Genomic DNA, 22,377 nt, shown 5'->3' on the forward strand with positions numbered 1-22,377 from the left:
CCAAAAGAATAATTGCAGGGAACAAGATAATGTCTAGTGAGTTGAAAGGTTAAAGAACTGCAGCTGGCAAATCAGAATCAGATTCAGCCATTATGTTAAACCAGTTCTATGTCAGTGTAACAAGAGATTAGGGGTTTTACATCAGATCTTAAAATTTAAATATGCCTTGCACTGTTTTATCATCAGGAATACTTCAGTAGGACAACTGCATAAATAGGATTTCTACTTGAATATCTATTGTAATAACTTTCTAAATCTCTGCTGAGCATCAACTCATCTAATAGATTAATAATAATAGCAACTGTGTATTCATTCAAGATGTTTTCTACTGCACTTGAGTATGGCATCTTGTTAAAGAGCATTCTTCAGGAAACCATTGTGTACAGAAACCCATTTAATTTCACATGAACTTGGGCACGCTTTAAGATCCCTTGAAGATTTGCCCTAGTCCTTATTTATTTCCCTGAAACCCTGTGACTGGGAGAGTCTTGTGAAACATGCTATCTAACATTGATATAAAAAAATCTTCTCAGAAGTGTGATAAATTTCTAAAAACAGCACATTGTGCTGTACTTGTGAAAATAGGGTGAATCTTAATTCTTAAAAAAAGAAAGCAGTTCTTTTCTCTCTTTTCTTCTGAATCAGTCTCACACAAAGTAGGTGAAAATATCAGGGCTGGGATCATCTTGTAACACTGGAAAACATGGCATAGTATCCAGTGGTAAGCTTCTTTTTGAGCTGTCTGACCTTTAATCACTGCTGAATAAAACCAACATGCTGTCAGGTCTCTCTTATTTTTCTCAAGGGGGTAACTCTGCCCAAAGTAGCAATGAAATAAAACCTTTGAGAGCTTATATTCAAGGTCACTACAAGAAGAGGCAACACTGTACTCTGGGAACTACAACAAATAGGGGGGAGAAAAAGAAGAAGAGTGTCTAAACAAGCCAGCTGAGTTTGTTTAACAGTGATCAGGCAGTTGTTATACCAGTCTGTAAATAAGACTGGGTTTGTTGGTTTTTTTACCACAATATTTCTTTTTTATTTGATTTTTTTAAATCCAAGACCTTCAGAAAAAAAAAACAACTCACTGTACACGAATGATACATATTTCTGTTACTGAGAAACTTGCAATCCAATGTCTTAGGCCTTGTCTGTATCAGGTTTTAACCTTTCATAGTTATTTTGTCTTAGAAGTCTCTGTGAATACAGAAAACAGATCCTATGGTCTTACAGATCCATGAAGAAATGAAAATGCTGTATTTAAATTGTGTTGATCATGATAGTTTAAAATAATGCTTGCCCAGTCCATGGGGAAAAGAAAGGTGAGTTTCCAAAAAGGAATTATTCTGTAACAAAGAATTATGGCTCACCCTGACACTCTGATTCACACATGTGATAATGGTGTCACTGCAAAGTTACTTTGATGGAAATGGTGTAGATCATGGATTCTGAAAAATTGCTTCAGTTGGGATTTTTAGGCCAAAGATTGGATCCTTTCCTAGGTTCCTTACTTTATAGTTTGCTAATATCTCCCACCAATCTGTTACTTAAAGTCGACTCACTATTGAAATGAATTTCTTGATTTGATCATGGGTTTTTTTGTTATTTTATAGAATCTCATTCTGTCTTCAGCTCCATATTATCAGAAATATTTAATATTTCTCTGACCATACATTGTTTAGTTAGATTGCTTTCCAAACTAATGCTTACATTTACAATTGTAGATGAACTGATGAAGAAATCATTTTGGTCTAGGGGTGAGGATGTCACAGTTCAGCCCAGGTGTCTCATTACACCTTTTCTTTGTTTCTCAATGTACAGTGCTGATAAAATGCTGACAGAGTTTTGCAGGCTGTGTCAGCTTCTGGGCTGCCTCTCTGGGGAGAGGAAAATCCTCGATCCAGGGATGCAGGATGTGCTCCCCTCCTAAGTGTGGGACTGGCAGCAGCTCACTCCTCTCTCTAATAACTCTGATAAAGAAGCAGAGTGAGTTTTTAACTCTTCACAGCATTTAGGGATCTGTGGTGGGAGCTGCATTTCCCTTATTGCCCTCTGCAGCAGGACTGTGTGCTCAGGGAATTTTCTGTCACAGAAACCTTCAGCTCTGGAAGGACAGTGGGGCAATAGAGATGGGGAGCTTATAGATGTTCATAAAATTTGCTCATAAATCTGTACAAATTGAAATTAGAACAATGTAGGCTTTAAAAATTGCAACATTTCTTATGACACAAATGATACCCAATGCATTTTGAACTGCAACACTTTACCAGGCAAATAGAGACCTTCCAGATATTTCAGTATTGTTTCATTGTAGCCACTGGTGAGCTTTCTGCCCTCAGAATTTAAAGTGCAAGAGATACACCTGTAGTTCATTTAGTGAAATGCAATTACTCTGGGTGGCTTCAAAGCACAGAGATTCTAACACAGGGAATTTGTGTTAGAGCACACGAGTCTTCTGCTGGATGAGCAAGCAAAGACAATCTGAACACAAGTACAACCTAAATATCAGGTGGAACTACCCAGTGGTGTTGATGAGGTATTTACTGATTGGACCTCCCTGGCTGTGCAGGCAGCCCAGTTTGAGAGGTTTTTTTGCTCAGTGCTTGCTGTGTGTGCCCCTTTCCCCAGGAACCACCGTGATGCGCATGGCAGCGTTCGACGCCGACGACGCCAGCACGGACAACGCTCTCCTGCGCTACAACATCCTCAAGCAGACCCCCACCAAACCCTCCCCAAACATGTTCTACATCGACCCAGAGAAGGGAGACATTGTCACAGTGGTGTCCCCCACGCTGCTGGACAGGGAGGTAAGTGAGCACCTTCCAATCTCCACTCTCACGTTTTAATGGTTGTGCCTCGAATTCTCTTCTGGGGGATGCAAAGAGGTTCTGATGTTGTTGTGTGGGGATGCAGATGCTCATTTCTGGGGAGTCTTTTAAGAGTTTTATTTATTTCTTACTTGGACCTAAGCTCTGATCAGTATTTATAAATCTGGTAGTTCATAATTTCTGTGCAAGACATTTAATGTTGTGTGCTAGAGAGAAGATCTCAGGATTAAGTGGAATTCAGCTTAGAGTTAGTAATTGACACCTAGAACTAATTGTTCATATAGCTCACTGAGATTATTAGTTTAGTGCTCTATATCTTTCCTAGAATATTTTTATGAGTGGACTTAATGAACTAATTAACTTGGTACCCCATAGCCAAAAAAAGGAAATACAAGAAGGGGTAGGAAAGGAACAGGTAATCTCCAGGTGGCTTTGAGGTGAATTGCCATAGTGCCAAAATCTATGCTTATAACAGATCATTAACATTATGAGAGCATAAATTGATGGCAAAGAAAGCTTAGGTATGATCATTTAATGTTCAGAAGATAATAAAGTAGAGGCAATCTCTTAATCCAAAGGTTTAGGTAGCAGAATATAAAAAATCTTGGCACAAAAAAGAGTTACTCTATAAATCACAATTTCCTTTGACGAGGTAGCCCTGAGCTCTTTTAGATTCCTTGAGACATCCAAATTCTGTTCTTGCAGGATGTTTCAGGTGTGTGCTGAGTCACTGAGCTTGTCTCCTAAGTTGATTACACTCAGCATTGTCCAATGTTCTCAATATTCAGCGCATTATTTTTCATTTTACCTGATGAAAATGCTGCCCATACATTTCCCTTTCTAGGTGGGTACTTTGTTCTACAGGCTTTTCTAAGAGCAAGCATTTAATGGGTAAATCAGGCACAGATACCAGGCACACAGTGCAGTAAAACTAAGGGTGAAACTAAGGTCTAGGCCTGTAGGTCTGTGTTTTTAAGTTTAAAGGGATTCTAATTTTATTCATGTTTGAGTGGCTGGACACAGAATGGTGCCCAAGTTAAAGACTGTAAAATCACTGCCTTTTCTCCCCTCAAGTTTCCCTTCTAAATTCATTGTTTCAGATCAAAATCTTTTTACTGTTGTCTAAAGACAGTTTTAGGTATTTTTATTCCTCATAGATAACCATTCTCCAGATTAAACCAATTTACTCAAAATTAGAAAATCAATGGAAGGGAATGAACATGGATGCTTTTCTCAGTGCCTTCCACAGGTCACTGGTGATTCATGAAATAATGATGCTGTCTCCATGCAAGAAATCTGGCCTCAGCTGAATGGGTGCTATGGCTGGCTAGTATATCCTGAAAGCAGAATTCCTCATGGTTTTTAACAATAATCAATTCCATACCTTTACTGTGAAGGTGACACGACAAGCTCCAATCTGTTGAAATTCCAGAGTAATTTTTGTTGTTCCAAATCTGAATGGTTTACAAGCCAAAACGTACAGCTGTGTGCGATTTTAACACTAAAATTAAGGATTATCTGCAGTTAAAATCCAGTCTCACTTTGTCTTGTCAGAGGAAAGGCTTGGGAAAAAGGATGTTTATTTTTTCAGAAGAAGCTCTGCGCTGTCTGTCATCTTTTTGGGTTCAGCCTCTTCCCCTTCCTGTCCATATGTCTTGGGTGGTGGTCAGGCCTCCTTTTTCAGATCTGTGGAGCTGCCATGCATGGTCAAATGTGTATAACTTCTATTTTTAACCATAATTGCAGCTTTTAGAGACAAGCTGCCTAATGATTTTCTTCTGGAAAAAAAATAAATCTGGGTACCAGCTTAATATTGATGTTATATAAATAACTCTTGTGTATTTCTGTGTGGCTCATGAAATGGAATTATTATAAGAAATTGTCTGTGTGAGGTGGGAACAGAGGGGAGGAAAACGTGGGAGAGGAAATGTCTGAGTAGTTTAGGAGGAAGAAATGTCTGACTGGATTCCTGCCTGGGGAATAAGATGTCTACACATCAGCAGGCTTGAATAAGTGGCTTTCTGGAAAGGTGTTGGGCTGGAGGGAGTTCCATGTGCCATTCCTCTGCAGGATAACTGCTGGTATTAATGCCTGATTATTTGGAACCTGTGTAAATCCTAAATGCTTTGGCTCTTTGTCATGATCTTGAATGAAAAGTGTTGTAGAAACATGGGAGGAAGAAGTGTTCTTTCCCCTGAACGCCTTGCTAGAAGGTGTGAAACACCAGAGCACACAAACTGGAGACTCAGGACAAAATCCTCATGAAGGAGAATTTGTGAGACAGGAATGGTTTTATCTCAGCAATTCTTATCTTGCTTTTCTTGGCATCTCAGAGGACAATGGGCTATAGTAGACACGTAGGGGAAGCAGCAAACCCTTCCATCGGGTTTTCCACTTCTTGGAAAAGAGAATGGATGTTGGGATCACCTGGTCCTGTTTGATATCTGGGATTTGAGTCAGCAACATCTGCAGGTGTAGTTTATCAGGGTTTGTATAGGGGTTGAGGGGAAAGTGAGATTGTGCTGGGGAATTCCACATTTCAGACACTGCAAAAACTGGTCCTGGTGAATTTGATTATTCATGATTTCCAGTTCAAACCTGCAGCTCCTCCTAGGTTTTACTTAAAACTTTAACTGGGTCAACAACTGCCTGTGATTGTAGGTGTGCTCTTTAAAACTGTAGCAGCCCTAGACACCAATTAAAAAGCTGAATTAATGTAAAAAATTCCCTAGGATGGACATGGAGAGAATTATTTTTCATCATTAATGTGTATATGCACCAGGGGTTTATATGAACTCTTTTAAAGCATGTTAAAACACTGATGGAAATTACTCCTATTTTCCATCTCTCTATAATATTTACCACTTCTTGGTTCTTGATGTTTTTGGGAAAGTCTTCACTGCCTTTAAGACAAATTAGCTGAATGTAAATTGTTTGAGGGGTGGTTTTGGTCTTTTTTTTTTTATTTTAAGTATGATTTATTTTATTTTTGTGCATCAGAGGGAACAGGAGACTGGAGGTTTTGCCCAGTGGGAGACAGAGATGTAGACATAGAAAACATCTGGCAGGTTTTGCCCATAATGAATTGTCTATATTGTTTCTCCATGCTTCAGAATTTTCAGAAAAGTAGCTATGGCATAGCCTAGACATACTTGTTCAGAGCAAAGAATCAAAATAGAGGTATTTATATTAAAATGAAATAAATTTTGGGCATCTAGAGAGCTCAGTTTTTAAATCAAATTATATAAGTAGGAGAATCTTTGTATACATTAGTAAACATCTATGCTAATAATATTAAGAGATGAAAGAATAGTTTTCTTTCTAAAGTATTATCAGGAAACACAAAGTTATTTCTAAGTAGACACATTTAAACAAAATTTAAAAGGAGAAAAGAAAGAATAAACCTTTTTCTGGTCCACTTCATCTGTGCATTTTAGCTATGCAGGATCAGCTCAAAGTGAAGAGAATTTTTTTTTTTGATTCCTACAAATCTTCAAAATTTCTTTTTCTGTGGCTCTCATTCATTAAGTCTGTTGCTAAATGGGGAGTTTGGAGATAAGGATGTTCCTGTTAGGAATTGCCTGGGAGTTTGATGGGGCAGGGATGGGTGATGGAGTTGCTTTGGAGCTGTTTTCATCATGGAATATTCCCTACAAAAAAATCCTTCTGTCCTGCCTGCATGAAAAGGGTGTGCAGCACCCCCCAGGCTCCATCCAGCAGGGTGCTGAGGGAACACTTCCTGCCTCCAAGGAAACAGCACAGAGCAGGATTTGTATTTATATGCCAGCAGATTTTAATTTATAAATTTTTTAGATTCAAAATTGTTTCCAAAAGTGCATGATCCTCAGGGTTTAAAACAAAACTCAGGTAATTTCTCAAAGAACATCCATTTTCATTTTCAGAAGGCAGGTAAGGACACATTTTTGAAGATTAATGTGGGTTGTTTTATTTTTTTTTTTTTCTTGTGGGAGTTAGGCATCCTTGAATGTGTCAGTAATAAAGATTGAAGAGTGTTAGGGGGCAAATTATACCTCCAGGTATCCGTTAGAGAATACATTTTGATTCATAAATTCAGAGGAGAAGGATGCCCTCCATCAAAGTATATGGTCTAAATGACACAAAATAGAGCACAACAGGGAAAGAGAGTAAAAAAGCAAGAAAAACAGGGGGAGGGGAAGAAGTTGGAAAGAAACCTTGAGGAAATGTCCTAAATTTCAGGGATGGAGGCACCAGTTCAAAGTGACACTTCCCTGCAGTGAGAGGAAAATAACACTCCTCATGTGCATAAGCGATGAAAACACTTGTGGTCTTGTAGAATCAACTCTGAAATTTCCTTTATGGGTCAGGAATTGTGTTTGCTGCTTGCCCACAGTGCTGTTTTGCCAGTGTTACAGACCCCTGTGCTCTGTAGGAAAGTAACTGTGATTTCTATAAACTTCATGACTAAAGTACTGAAAGAAAGCTGTCACCACAGTTGCTTAAGTGAAATATTTACTTCTCACAGTTTGAGAAGTAACCTGCTTCTGCTTTTGATAGGAACTGCTGTGCTTAATTTGAGTGAAAGTTAGCAAATGGTTTGAGCTGTCTGCTGCATGCTGATCCGTGTGCTGGCACATGTGTTTTCAAACACCTCAAGGAAAGCAGTTCAAGTGTTTTGTGGTTGTGAGAGGAGACCCTGGGCTAGCCTGGGCTGGCTGAGATGTGTGTTCTGCACTGGGGCTGACTCTGGCAGGCTTCCACAAGCTCAGCAAGCAGCTGCTGTGTTCTGTGACCATTTGAACCAATCTTGGTGCATCAATCTGCCGTGCTTTGAGTCATAAACACTTTTTCCTCTCCTTATGACTTGGGAAAATGGAGCTTTTGCCGTAAACTGTGAGGAAGCTGGTGTTACATCAGCCCACAGAGCTCGTGTTTGTGTGAACTGCTGACGATAACAAAGATGGTTTGGGGTCTGGAACCTCCTGCTGAGGGGAGGCTGTGGGAGCTGGGCCTGGTTACCCTGGAGAAGGGAAGGCTGAGAGGGGATCCCACCAGTCCTTACAAATAGAAATAAGAGAATGGTCCCAGACTCTTTTTGGTGGTCAGCTGCAGGACAAGGAGCAATGGCCATGAACTAAAACACAAGTTCCAGATCAACATGAGGAAGAACTTTCCCTGGAGGGAGCAGAGCAGCTGCTCAGGGAGGGTGTGGAGTCTCCTCTGGAGACATCCCAGCCCCACCTGGGCACTTTGTTTGTTCAATGGGACATTCCTGCCCCGGCAGGGGCTTGGACTGGACGATGTCCCGAGGCTCCAACCCTGTTTTATGACTCTGCAATGGTCAGCTGAACCTCCCTCTTAACCAAAGTCTCTGGGATTTAATCCACAACCAGAGCAAAAAGCAGAGTATAACCGGCAGGCAGTGCCTCTCCTGGCTGTGAGTGACACGTGGCTGTTCGGTGGGTGACAATTTGTCAGGTCAGCAGCACCCCCTGATCCATATTCAGCAGCACACTGCTGGCGTGGAGCGGGGCAGAAATGTTCTTTACAGCATGAACCACCTCTGCTGGCATGAATAAATCACAGCCCTCAGGTTCAAAGGGCTGAACTTCTCTGAAGGGGAAGCAATGGAAAATAGAAAAATCTCGTCCACTTCTGCAAAAGACACCTCCCTCTCTATTGGTATTCTCATTTTGGAGATAGGTGTCTTAAGCAGTCAATATACTTATTACCTACTCGATCTAAATGCAAATGCTGAACTAACAGTGCTCTCTCATTTTTAATGAAAAGATATTAATCTTTTCAGCAAATGCATTCCACATTTGATCTTCGTATTAACCTCTAAAATATTCATATTTACAGCAATTGTGGGAAAACATATACCTTGGAGCATATCAGCTCTGAGTTGGAATAATTGTATCATTTTGTCTTGTCTTCTCTGACAGAATTCCCACTTGCACACCTTTAACTTGTTTTACAGTATGGTAAATTCCAGAGCTGAACCTCAGTTTCTATGGTTTGAGGGGTTTTAGTAACAGCTATAGCAATATCTCTTTTTTTTTTTATTTATTTTTTTTTTTCTGCTTAAAATACAAGAGAAACAAGGTATTCACCATTTCCCCTTGGTTAATGCATTTCTTACATTCTGGTTTCTGGTGCTTGTAAAACATAAACAGCAGAGGGTCTTGAGTCAGAGGAAAACTCATGGGCCTTTGGTCGCTTTTCAGAGAATACTCCATAGCCCATTATATCTGAAATATTAGAAATGGGGAGAAATAAAATCTTCCATTTATAATGTTACATATGGAAAAATGGACAGAGAGATTGAAAGTGCTTCTTAGTGAGATGTAAAATTATATTTAAAGTTAATTTTATGATGAATTTTTCAGTATTGGGCTTAAATGTCTGCAGTGAAGGAAAAAAAAAAAATCTTAGTTTACCAGCAATTTTTAGTTTGATTCCTTTTATGTTTTTGATGAGAAAACTCATTAATCAGTACTTGAATCTTGAAAGATGTGCAAAGGAGAGATAAAAGTAAAAATTATATGTCAAAATATGAGTAGTATGATTCTGGTTACAAAGAAGAAAAGCTCCTATTGAGAGAACATGAGAGAATATCTATGTTCTCATTAAAAAAAAGAAATCTGATCTGTTTGAAGTGGAAGAATTCCTACAAAACTTTCATGGCATTGTTAGATAATTTCTAATTTCATTTAACTCAACACATAGCTTGATAGTTCGATAAAAAAGAAGAAAAAGGAAAATTATCTGACAACAATAGATACTTATTCCTATAAGTTATTACTTATTACTCTGGAGTTTCTTTCCTGTAAAATCCATGAGGGGTGAAGGTATCCCATGAGGGGCTCACAGGGAGCCATCCCAGCAGGATGTTCCTGTCTCCTCCTGCCAAGGCAGATCAATCCCAGGATGGTTTTTCTTCCTCTCGTGGGGCACAGCGTGTGAGAATCCCACCTCTGGAAAAAGGCAACCCTTGGATGAGCAAACACTTCTGCTGTCTTTGGAAGGAACAGCTCCCTGCAGAAGCTGCTGCTGCTCCTCTGTGCTTTCCTTTTCCACTGAACAGCCAAACCCTCTGGAGATGCTCTCCAATCCCTGCCTCGGCCCCTCTGTGTCTGTTTGAGCTCTGGTTTGTTGGAAACAGCTTTGCAGGTGGAGCCTTCTGACCATCACAGCCCCCAGGGCATCCTCCTGCAGCTCTGCTGGCCAACATCCACCTGTGGGAGCTCTTTTTTTGGTTTCAAATAAATCCTGGATAGTGGCTGGATGTCCTTGGCAGACTTTTCAGCCTGGAGCTTGCAGGTGGGATAAATTGCCTCTTGAAGGCAAAGCTTCTACAAGGACATTTCCCTCCTCTCCAAGGAATCCCAAGATATCTCACAAAGGAATCTTTTTCTTGCTTTGTCTGTGTTTCCCTCTGACAAGGAGGGAAGAAAGAGCATTCCTGGTTCCTCATTAGGATCTTGGATCTATTTCTCGGGTGCGTTATGCACTCAGGGGATTCTGAGCTGCTGATGTCTCCAACCATCATTTTCATCATGATTTTCATCAATCTCATGGTTTGTTTCCTGGAAAATCTCCACATTTCCCACAAGATAATGTGGGAACTTGATTTTTCAAACCTGCAGCTCCCTGTAGCTGCACTAAGAGATATTTCCATTCTCCCTCAGATGTTTTGGGTTAGGAATTTGGGTATCACTAACTCCTGTGGCAGATAGTTTGATGATCCTCTGGAAATGTCACTCATCCAAAAATCCTGAGTTTCTCTGACACTGATGTATTGCAGAGAGATTTTTTTAAAATATCATTTTCAAGGCACTTACAAAGAGTGACACAAAACATGATATCGGCTGCCCACATATTTTCAATAGAGGCTGATAATGGAAATGTCTCTTTTTTTGGTGAGAGTTTCTTTATTAAAAAAAAAAAAAAAAAAGAGGAATATTAGCTTTATGGCTGTTGAGATGTGAAAACCCTCTTGTGACAAATGACTGTCTAAGAAGGGAAAAGAAGTGATGGACTTAGAATAAAAAAACCCTCCAGTTGCAGATTTTGCAGAGGAGCTGGGTAACTGCTAAATGTTGGTAACATATTCTGCTAGGAGTAAGAGCACAATGATCTTTAAAGTTCATCTATGACTGAAGACAGTAAAACTTAAAAATTGCAGACACACCATGCATTGTTTTATTTTTGTAGATGTTTGGGGCAGTGGTTTCAGTTCAGGGAGAGAAGTGGGAAGAGCCAAAAGATGAGAAAATCTGAAGAATTCTCACTGGCAATGTTTTTCAGCTCTTGCTCAGGGCCAAGGAATATGACTCCAAAAGGTAGATGTGTGTCACTATTTATTAATCCAAATTTTTCCTAAAAGTTTCCCATTTCCAAATGTTTTTTGCTGGCTGGACAGAATGAACTTCTTGCTATAGAAGTAGTGTGGAGGCAGCACAGTTAAAACAAAAATGCTTGGAAACAAAACTTTTGGACATTTTATCTTCCAAGTCTGACTTTTGAACACAAGTGTGAATGCTTTCAGAATGCTCAGTGCTGAAGAGAGCAGAAAGGAAAACATCTGGAGGTGGTCAGTTTATAACCAGCATGAATCAAGCAGAGTTAGCACTGAAAATAAATGGAATTACTTCAAAGTCACTACAGGAATAATTGCTTTGTTTGGTGGAGTTGCAGCTTGGAGTACTTGGGACTCAACAAGAGTTACCCCAGAGGTGCTTCATCTGATTTTTTTGGTGGTTTTTTTAACATGAAAAGGATATTTTCAAATATGTAGGTGATTATTTTTAGTTCTGCTAGGATAATTCCAATTTCCCAGCATGTTATTTTGGGATAATTCCTCTAATGCCAGTGGGATTTTATTTTTGATTCCCCGAATGTCATCAGACAACAGACACATCTTTCTCATTTTATTTTCACTTTCTTGTATCTTTCCTGTTTTCTTATGACTTTCTATTTTTAGAGTAAATGTAGAAAAAATCATTTAAAATATTCTGGTTTTTAGGAGATTGTATCTTAATGCCATCAATTGGGAAATTTATTTCTCTCTAAATTCTACCCAAATTTAACTCTCTTTTGTGCTGAAGTATCTAATTACAATAACATTAATTAAATGTGTGTTCAACTTTTAGTTTTCAGTCTGTACTGTAGAGTTTTACAAAACTGTATTCAAGGTTAAAATAAACTCCTCTTAGTCTACACGGATAACATTAATTTTTAGTTTTCTGTTTCTATACTTAGTGCATCAATTAAAAGGCAATTTGAGAAGGCAGAATGTGAATAAATGCAATGAATCATGTTAATCAAATTCTCCTCTGCTTCTCTTCTGGACTGGAAGATCCACTGATGTTCCACTTGTAAAACATTCACGGAACTTTTTGCCTGATTGTTTTTAATTTTTACATATTAAGTAAATCTCAAAAATTGAAGTCTTAATTAAAATACAGCTGGATCACCCTAGTGAGTCAGTGGCCACCTCTGAGTGTGTTTTTATTTGTAAATGCTGCCCATTACCCTGTTATGTGCATTTCAACCCTTCAGAAGCTCCAAGTCATAAATGAAGACATTCGATTGTGGTGGATCAGTGCAGACATGAAGTTCCCTTTAGCACAGAGGGCCGGCCTGGTTCTGTCCTTTTCTGGTTCTTTCTGTCCTTTTCTGGTTCTTTCTGTCCTTTTCTGGTTCTTTCTGTCCTTTTCTGGTTCTTTCTGTCCTTTTCTGGTTCTTTCTGTCGTCTTTTTCTGGTTCTTTCTGTCGTCTTTTTCTGGTTCTTTCTGTCGTCTTTTTCTGGTTCTTTCTGTCCTTTTCTGGTTCTTTCTGTCCTTTTCTGTTTCTTTCTGTTGTCCTTTTCTGTTTTTTTCTGTTGTCCTTTTCTGGTTCTTTCTGTCCTTTTCTGTTTTTTTCTGTTGTCCTTTTCTGGTTCTTTCTGTCCTTTTCTGGTTCTTCCTGTCCTTTTCTGGTTCTTCCTGTCGTCCTTATCTGGTTCTTTCCATCATCTTTTTCTGGTTCCTTCTGTCCTTTTCTGGTTCCTTCTGTCCTTTTCTGGTTCCTTCTGTCCTTTTCTGGTTCCTTCTGTCCTTTTCTGGTTCTTTCTGTCCTTTTCTGGTTCTTTCTGTCCTAATCTGGTTCTTTCTGTCATCTTTTTCTGGTTCTTTCTGTGCATTCTGTCTGTGTGATGCAGCTCTGGCATTTCCCCAGGTGATTGATTTCCCCTTGCTGGAGGATCCCTGCAGCCCCTGTCAGTGATCACAGTGCTGCTGTTTGTGCCCCAAGTCACTTTTGCTGATTATTTTTTACAGTTTGTTTGTAACATCTTTAACTTGGTCTGTTTTGTGCTATGGCTTTTATTTTCTTTTTTTTTTTTTCTTTTTTCTTTTCCTTTTTTTTTTTTTTTCTATTTTTTTCCAAAGCAAACTTTATTTCCTTGAGAGGAAATCCATAAAGCATCATTCTCCCCGCAGAACAAGTATGAGCTGGCTCCTTGGAGACCAGAGATAAATCGCTTTTAAGGGAAGATATTGCTCACTCAGAAAAGTAATTTGTAAACACTTTAAGTTTGTGCCATATTATCCCACCATCCCCAAATAGATACCTGCATCTAAAATACCAAAACATGAATTCTCCCTCTCAGGCTGATGGTGCAGGGAGAAGTATTTATGAAAGGTAACTTTTCTTTGGCAAACAACATCTGTTATCTCAAGAATATTTTGCCTGGCTCTGCTCATTTAATGATTTTAAGAATCCCGAGATGTGTGGTAGTGCCATGGCAGGGAGACTTCCAATCTTTGAAATAGGAAACAATTCCATTAAAAATCATGGAAATATTCCAGCTTTAGGGAACTGCAAGAGAGAAAAGGCCCAGAATCTGGCCTTTGCTTCCACAGCAAAGAAAAATAGTAGATTTTATTCCAAGTATATTTCAACTTAATAAACATCTGTCTTGTATATTTAAAACTGCCATTTCAGGATTGTAATTATATCATCTGAAAATAAGTCCTCCTCAAAAGAGAATTGAAGTGACAGGCTGAAGAAAATGAAACATGACGTTGCTCATTCTCCTTTCGTCCTAGAGCTAAAATTTAAATTAATTTTCTTCTTCTTGTCAGAAAGTATTTTAATTGGAAATTACATTTGATTGCAGTTTTCAGAGAGGAGTGGGATCCTTCCCATTGTGTTGTTCAGTGTCTTCATAATATTTTACTAAATTAATCTTTGCAGATATTTTAAATAGTTGATAGCTGTGTTGGTAGTTCTAAAGAAGGTAAAAAAAAAAAAACCCTGAGATAAATGTAAAGATTTTTACCTTTTTTTTTTTGTTTCTTGGCACCTTTTCATACAGATATGGTGTGTTTGTTGCCATAGTTACCTGCTTGTTGGGAGAAATGAATATTTGATAGTAGCAGTAACTAGACTGTAAAAATTAGATATGCTGCTTCAGTTCAATTTAGGTTTATCACACTTTTTTTTGCAGTTGCATTTTCATTATAAATGTTGAAGGAAAGTTGTAGAGTCATGTTCCTCTGGGAGCTACAAGTCTCTGTAGCCCTGTGAGTTCATTCACACTCATTCCACAGCCCTCTGATGAAATAAAAGATCCTAATTAAATTTTCTTCCAATATACTTCAATTTTTAGTTTTTAGACCTCTTCTAAAGGGAGCTTCTTCTATTAATATCTTAATCTGAATATCACAGAGGACAACAGTAGCTGTTCCATGGCCACCACAGGTGGTGGCTTTCTGTGATGAAACACTGACCCAGCCTGTGAGGGATCAAATACAAGGGTTGGCCTAATCTCTCACTCCTGAATAATTCCTGGCTTGCCAAAATCCTTTTTGCCAGCAGGCAGTGGAGCTCCACACAGCTCAGGAATGCAGTTTTAAATGGCCATCCAGGCAGCAGTTCAGGGGAAGTTGCATGTTGGAGAGGAAAGCGATCTTCAGCATAATAAAAAAGAATATGTGGTTTAATTAGAAAAATTCCAGGAATGAAGCAGTTGCTACTCTGACATTTACCTCAGCACTGGAACCTTGCTGTCTGCACTAAAATCTTTGTTAGAAAGGGTGACTTGAGGAAAAATGAATGTTCTGAGTCATGTTGTCATGCAGGGCTGTCTCAGACAGAAGTGTCAGAAATTGTGTTGGCTGCATTATCTTCCCTTACTCTAATTTCTCTTGTCTAAGAAACGTCTGAATTGTCTCTGTGTGCTTTAATGTAGCCTTGATAAAATACACAACTCGTGGAAGAGACAAACTGAAGGCAGATCACAGTTTTCCCAGGGGATTTCTGTCCTTCCAGTGAACCATTAGAGAGATGGAAAGTGCTGAAATGAGGGAGAGTTTGTCAAAAATGCACTTCTAATATCTGGAAGCCCAGAAATTTCCACTAATGTGATTAACTACTTGAGGAAATGAGGGAAAAGCAGTGAAATCTGTGCTGGTCTAATAATGGTCTGATTCAGGCTTTTCTGAGATAACTGGGAGGTTGCTGCCATTGATTTTCACCTTGGAAGTTGCAGCAGGTCCAAGGCAGCTGCGGGGGGAATTGGAGATAGCAGGGCTTTTTACTGGACTCTTGACTTCTCACCATGGCCTAATTATAACATTAAGGCATCATGTTCCTGCCTTAAAAGAGAAATAATCACCAGGTTCTGCAGGCTGCTGTCTGTCAGGCTCGAGGGTTGCACTCTGGGACAGCAACAGGTAAAAGCATTGCTTTTAGCAGTGTGAAGAGATGGCTCGGAGAGATTCCAGGGAGAAAACAGTGGGGTTCACTTAGGAACTTTAAGCACTTTAAAATGGATTGGTTTTCCTGGTGTCTGGCTTTTTTGGTTTTGTTTTTTTTTTGTTTTTTTTTGTTTTTTTTTTCCTATGAGGAGTAAAAAGGTCTAAGTTTGATCAGAAAGTTTTAGAAGTTGTTATGAGTTTGTTTCTGGCTGTGCCTGCAGCCGTGGGGCTGAGCAGAGCCTGTGAAGCCTTTTCTTGTCAATAGTGGGGAGCCCTTCCCTTCCTCATCTTCTGGGGATAATCCCTTTCCCAGCTCCCAGCCTCCTGTCACTTATCTACAGAGTCTGATCAATACAACTTTTGCCTTTTTTTCAAGCATATATAATGCCTGGCAGCTTGTTTATTAACCTAATATAAAGTTTGAATTAAACGATGTTGCATCAAAATTTCCAATATACCCCCTACCCCCCAAAAAACCCAATAAAAACCCCCAAACTCCAACCAAGCAAACTGAACAAGGATTCCAGAGCTGGATTCTATCCAGCACAGCCCAGGCTGGCACTGTGCTGCCACTCTGCATTCTCTGTGCCCAGCCGTGCCTCTGCAGAGCGCATTCATTTCCTCCTGGGTGCAGAACGACACAGATGAAGGCACTTCCACCCCACAAAAAATGCCCTCAGCACTCTCATGGCTGACAGCAAGGCTCTTCTTCACCAGCCAACATGGGAGGGAATTTGTTTCTTACATAGGAGAAAATTCCATTAGCAATACCCTCAAGCCTTCAGGGGATCTGGCATCTTCCCTAATTTGTTAAGGGCTGAGTTTTTCAGAAGTGTCTTCAGGTAAGGGGAATTCTTCAAAACTTCAGTTCTTTGGGTGCACCAGATATAGGGAGGATTTGAAATTTATTGTCTAAAAGGGATCTTTGGAGTATTGTGAACATATAGATTTATATATATGTCAATCTGTATACGTATATGTGGTTGGTTCTTTGGGGATTTTGGATTTTTATGAAAGATATTTTACAACTGTCTTGCCTTTAATAGGAACCAGTTTCATATGGTTTTGGTGACATATCTCAGCATAAAAAGTCAATCCCATCACATAGAAAAGTGTAGATGAAGCAAAAAAAAGCTTTTACTAAAGCAGCTGCCAGTGGAGTCTCACAGCTTGGTTTGAGATGGAAGCAGTATTTAAAATTAATAAATAAAAATCATGATTTGCATTGTGTAAATGAGTAGAATTTCTTTTCAGTTTTAAAGCAGGTCTTGTCTCCTTTTGGGTGGGAGGAGCAAGATACTGAAGTCCTGAGTTCAGAAAGTTTTAATAGAAACTCCTGCCTCGTTAGGTGCTTTCCAGGAGCATCTGTGTATCAGCTCCTTATTTGTCCCCTGAAGTTTATATATCATATTTAGTTTATCAGCCTCCACATGAGGCAAACAGGATTTGATTGCATGATCTGACATGTCAATGTTATTTTTGGGAGGCAAAGGGGAGTTTGATTTGATCTCAGTGACTTGGTTAGTTACTCCTACTTGAAGAGATGGGTTTAAATTAAACTGAGTATGTTCATTTCCAATAGATAAAGCAAGATACGGTTTTCTCTTTTCATCTCAGAAATGATAGAAAGCAGTATGTAATTTTTGTTTTATGAAGATGGAAGACCGAAAACTGACAGAGATTTTGGAATATAAATTAAGAATTTAGATGGCATTTTGAGGAAATGGATAAGCAGAAGATGCTGTGCGCTTTAGTTTGAGTAAAACCTGTCTTTTTCAATCCTATCCAGGGAAGATAAATTATGTAGTGTAGTTCAGACTATTACTGATAAGTGTAATGGATCAAACAGAACATTCTAAGTTTCAATAAACAGGAGTGAGAAAGGTAACTTCCTGCACCCTTTCCTATTTCCTGTGCAGCCCATCTCAGAAAGTACTAGACAGTATCTTTAAAACAAATCATACAATGCAATGCAGAAAACATTTTGGAATATTTGATATAATTTTAAACGTATTTTCCACTCACTTATAAATATTGGGGAACACTGGAAATGTGTTATAGCATTTTGCATATAAATATATTTCCTATTTGTACATGGGCCTGCCTGCAACCACTCAAAGATGCAACAGCTGATTTAAGACTCGTAGGCAAAAAGGAATCTGCTGCAAATGGAAGGTTAAGGCTAAAAAAATAATCTCTTGTTAGAATCCTGGGGGAAAATAATGAGTAGAGAAGAAAATGAGTAACAAATAAGAATTGCTCAAGAATTGGTGAAGGGATTCAGAGTACTTCATTTATGTTTTTGAGCAAGATGTGTTCTCGTACACTGAATGAGAAAAGGGGTGTTTGGCTCTCAGGTGTGTTCCACAGGTGTGACACCACAAATGGCACTGAGCTCTGACAGGCCAGAATGTGCTTAGAAATTTTCCATGGTAGGAATGGTATGAAAAGTTTCCCTCTCCTTGCAGACAGCAAGGGGTGAGTGCATTCTTCAACTACTGCAACAAAAAGCAGCACAGGAAGGGCTGGAACTAAAAACAGCCCAGGACAAATTTGGTTTTGCATGGTCATTTCCTCTCTCTGCAATACTGCTGTGTGGATTTTAGCTATTGTGCAAACATCTGGAGAGGTACAATTATGTGCATTCAAAATCTCAGTCACTTGAATTTTGTTGGAAATGGTTCTCGAAATTTCTGCATTTCTGCTTTGAGCTCGGTGTACATCAGAAGATCTCAAGAATTTATGTGGTGATCTTTGTCAGAGCAGAAAAGAACAACATCCTTAGCAGATTAAAGACAAGGCTTCATCTGCAAAGAAACTCAACCAGTGACAGAACCCATGGCTTTGGTTTTTGTCTCCCTGTAAAAAAATCATGGATTCTTCTCCTGCTGCTGTCAGCATCCAGTGGGTCTTAGATAAAATGTACATTAAGGGAGAGCACATCCAGCTGCTGCTCCTCTTCCACATTTTATAATTGAACATTTACCAGGGCACCAGGCTAAGACAGAACCACCCATTTCTGCTTCCCCAAGATCCTGATTTTGGTGGAGGCTGCCCAAGGAAAGCACCACTAAGATTTACATCTTTGCTCAGCCCTTTCCTGCAGTAGGGGAAACCTCAAATGGCCTCTCCACACATCCAGCCTTTCCTGGGTAATCCATCTCTGGAAGCAACATTTCCTGTGGATAATTGTCTCCTTGGGAGGAGCAGAGACTGCTGTGCTGCTGGAACACTGATTTACTCCTCTGCTAATCCTCGTGTGTTTGACAACAGAACACTGGGTAGCCAGAATGTCAGGAATTTATGTTTTGAGGTAATAACTGAATGGATGATGACAGAAGAATAAAAGATTGGTTTGGAACTATTTATCTTAAAGCTGGTTTCTCTTCTGGTTCTGTTTTCCTTTTTCTTCTGAAGTCCTTGTCTGATAAATAATACCCCTTCAATGTCTCTCACCTTCTAGATGAATTTCTCCTTTATAAAGAAACAACAGCTTATGTTTCAGTAAGTTATACATTTTCTAAAAGTTTTCAACATCAGAAAGGTTAAAGAAAGAAGAAAAAATAAACACCAAGGAGCTACAAATATATTACTGAAAATATAAAACATTCCTCAGCTTTTTACTCTGGAATACATTGGAGCAAAACTGGGAAAAAGAGAGAGGAATAAGGATAGGGAAATTTTTAAAATATCATGAAGCATAAAATATAATCTGTTAAGTTGGAATTTTGGCGAATTCATTTGTGTGGATTGTATTTATGGTTAACAGACTGGAACTGGGTAAAGGAAAATATCCAGGAACCTTTTCTAGCAAAGATTAAACTATGAAATTCCTCTCTAAAAGAATTTCATGGGTATAATTTGGAGGAGAACAGAAAAAGAGCCAACAACTTCAATATATGTGCTTGAACAAAAAAACAAAAACCCAAAAAGCCATTTATGAGCAATGTCTCAATTAGAAAATATAAATTTTGGGGTCCAAAATCTTTTATCTTGTACGTTTAGAGGCTTTTCAAGGCCAGGTTGGTCAGGGTTTGGAGCAGTGGAAGGTGTCCCTGTCCTGGCATGGGATGGAAGGAGATCATCCTTAGGGTCCCTTCCAGGCCAGACTTTTTATGATTTTAAATCTCCCATTAAAGGGAGTCCTTACAGTAAAAATGGATGAGCAGAGAGCAGCCTCCCGAGAGGTGTGAGGTGTGTCTGTGCTTGTCATGGAAAAGGAAACAGGTGAAAAGCATCCCTGATATTTCTGAAGAGCCCTGATGACTTTTGTGAGGAACAGCTCATTTCTGAATATCCAGATGTTCACATAATAAGGTGCTATTTAAAGTTAGCACAAACTTCTCTCTAGATAGCATCAGACTCTGGAAGTCTTTTAAAAGATATAAATTGAGCGCTTCAGAGAAAATGCAAATCGACAGATATAGCATGGCAGAAGAATAGAAACAAGAAAGGGTTTGAAATGTGGTTTTAGCCACATTGTTTTAGAGTTTATGAGTCATCTGAGCTTCTTCTCGACTGTGGAAAATTGCTTCAGAAATTGCTCCAGGCAGTTAGCTCAAAAATTGTGTTTCCAGATTTGTTCATAGCCTCACAGCTCTTGCTCACATCTTGCTAGAAATGGACATTTAAATGATACTTTTGGTTCAGTTCCAGCCTTTGAACTCAATCAAGGTGCAAGGTTTTCTGAAGTACAGGCATAAATTTTAATGTAAATATTTATGGGGCTTGTATTAAGGACTTCTTTCTGTACCTCCTTTTGTGACCATCAAACCAATGAAAAAAATTGTTGGTGATATCACTGATAAGTAAAAATCTGTCAAAACCAACTCCTGAAATCAGGATTTGCTTGATTCACATAAAGAAAACCAGCAGATAAATAATATTTCAAGCTTCTAAAAGCACGTGGAGCACACTGAGAGATTCAGTGGAGACAGAAACCTTCTGGCACGTGCTTTGCTGCATCCAGTGCTGGGGAGAATATTGCTGCATGTTGAGGGTTACTTCTTTCTCCTCAAGGAGGTTCTGGCTCCAAGACACCCTGCATAGATTTGCTCTGCCATTGACAGTATAAGGTTTAAGAGAAAGTAGTCTGATGGAATTTTTATTGAGAAAAAAAATTGTGTTAAATGTGCTGTATTTATTTATTTGCATTGAATATTCCTTTGGTTTTTGTTGCTGTAAGCATGGGTGTGCAGTTTGATCACCACTGGAGGTGTGTCCAAGCCTGCCAGGAAGCCAAAAACAAACTTCTCCATCAGTTCTGCAAATCTCTGGCCTGTGGCAGTGGTTGTTTTTTCCAGCAAAGACACAACTTACCCAATCCAAGTGAGAGATGATGAATACAGTGAATATTTACCTGACCTAGGTGAAACCATGGGGCAGTAGAATGCAGAGCATTAGAGACTGGAGGCAAAATTTCTAATCCAGATGGGTAAAATTGGATGTTTTTGTCCATTTTTAATCACTTAAATAAGCAGGGTCAGGGATTCAAAAGTACTGACTTTGCTGAGAGGTGGGGCTGCTCGACACCTTTAAATGAGACTGTTTTCCACATGGTTGGTGGAAGGAAGGTGCAGGAATCTCATTTCAGACAGCCAGAATGTCAGATCCAATTGCGTTGGCTTAATCTCAGCTGCCTCGTGAGAAGGAAATGGCAGTGGAATGATCATATCAATATTCCACGTACCAGTGGAGAGGAAGTAATACTTTAAAAATATCATTTATATGAAAATGTTCCTCAAAGATGCGTATTACAAATACAAAGGATATGAGGGATTTCAAATGAGCTAATAGAAGGAGGAAGACAGCAATACCCTTTATTACATCCCCTTTAATCACAGGGAAATCTATTTCCAGCTAATCAGCTGTTGATATGCAGAATGAGAGGTTCTCCCAGGTTCAAATAGATGTTTCATCTGGAGCTGCCCCACTCCTCAGCCTGGAGTTCACCTAACTTGTTCCTTCTGCTTGTGTTAGCAGATAAGGAAATAGAAAATAGAAATAATATTTCTATTTTAAGAAAATAGAAGAAAAATTAAGAAGAAAAATTAAAGAAATTTTTCAAGAAAAAATAGAAAATAGAAAATATTTGTCAAGAAAGTGGAAGTTTGTTATGGAGAAAATAACATTAAATCAAATGGATCAAAGTCCTGGGAGAGCAGAACTTTTTTCTGTTGCTATTTCTTTATTTCCAATTTCTTTGTAAACAACATATACAAAGGCCAAGACTACCTTGTGCTTCAGTCTTGGACAGGCAGATAAGAACACTCACTCTGGGATCCCACATCTCCCGTGCTCTGAGTCCCTCACACTTTAATAAGCAATTCTGTGTCCTCAGTCCCTGTCAAGAGCTGCTTGAGAGGATGAAGATGTTCTTAGATGGGGGACAGTAATGCCATTTTCTTTGGAACACACACAAAAGGCCTGTTTTGCACAGAGAAATTCTTACTTTGGGCTGCAGTCTCAGACTCTGAATCTTAGCTGGAGATGCAATTTGGTTGTCAAAAGGGGTTATGTTTTTATTTTTTTTTCCTGGACTCAGGGTTATTATTTTTTCCAGAATTGAGTCATCGTGGTTGAGTGACCTTAAATTATTTGAGATCCTATTTTATATAATTGTACAGCTATATTATGTTTATTTATGCCATACATATATTCTGCTCATCAGCCTTGCTGCTCAGGTTCAAAAAAATCACGTTACTTACAAAAGGAATCTTTTTGATTGTTGTAAATGCACTTTTGAGTGTTGAAAATACTGGAAATCAGGAGGGATCACACAGCAGTTACATAAGAGCTTCGGAGAATTTCCTGCAAATTTACCA

The 22,377-nt window shown here is 39.0% G+C and overlaps 1 protein-coding gene across 2 annotated transcripts in view; it reads left to right on the forward strand.

Moving 5' to 3' along the window:
• CDH13 (cadherin 13) overlaps positions 1–22,377 on the forward strand; it is a 427,533-nt gene that overhangs the window by 295,390 nt on the left and 109,766 nt on the right. For both annotated transcript variants that reach the window (XM_058845796.1, XM_058845795.1), the window contains exon 7: positions 2,629–2,807. In XM_058845796.1, the coding sequence (XP_058701779.1) occupies positions 2,629–2,807 (179 nt within the window). The remainder of the gene's footprint in view (positions 1–2,628; positions 2,808–22,377) is intronic.

This window comes from Poecile atricapillus, chromosome 10 (genome assembly GCF_030490865.1).
Source record: "Poecile atricapillus isolate bPoeAtr1 chromosome 10, bPoeAtr1.hap1, whole genome shotgun sequence".
In the NCBI taxonomy this organism is placed as follows: domain Eukaryota; kingdom Metazoa; phylum Chordata; class Aves; order Passeriformes; family Paridae; genus Poecile; species Poecile atricapillus.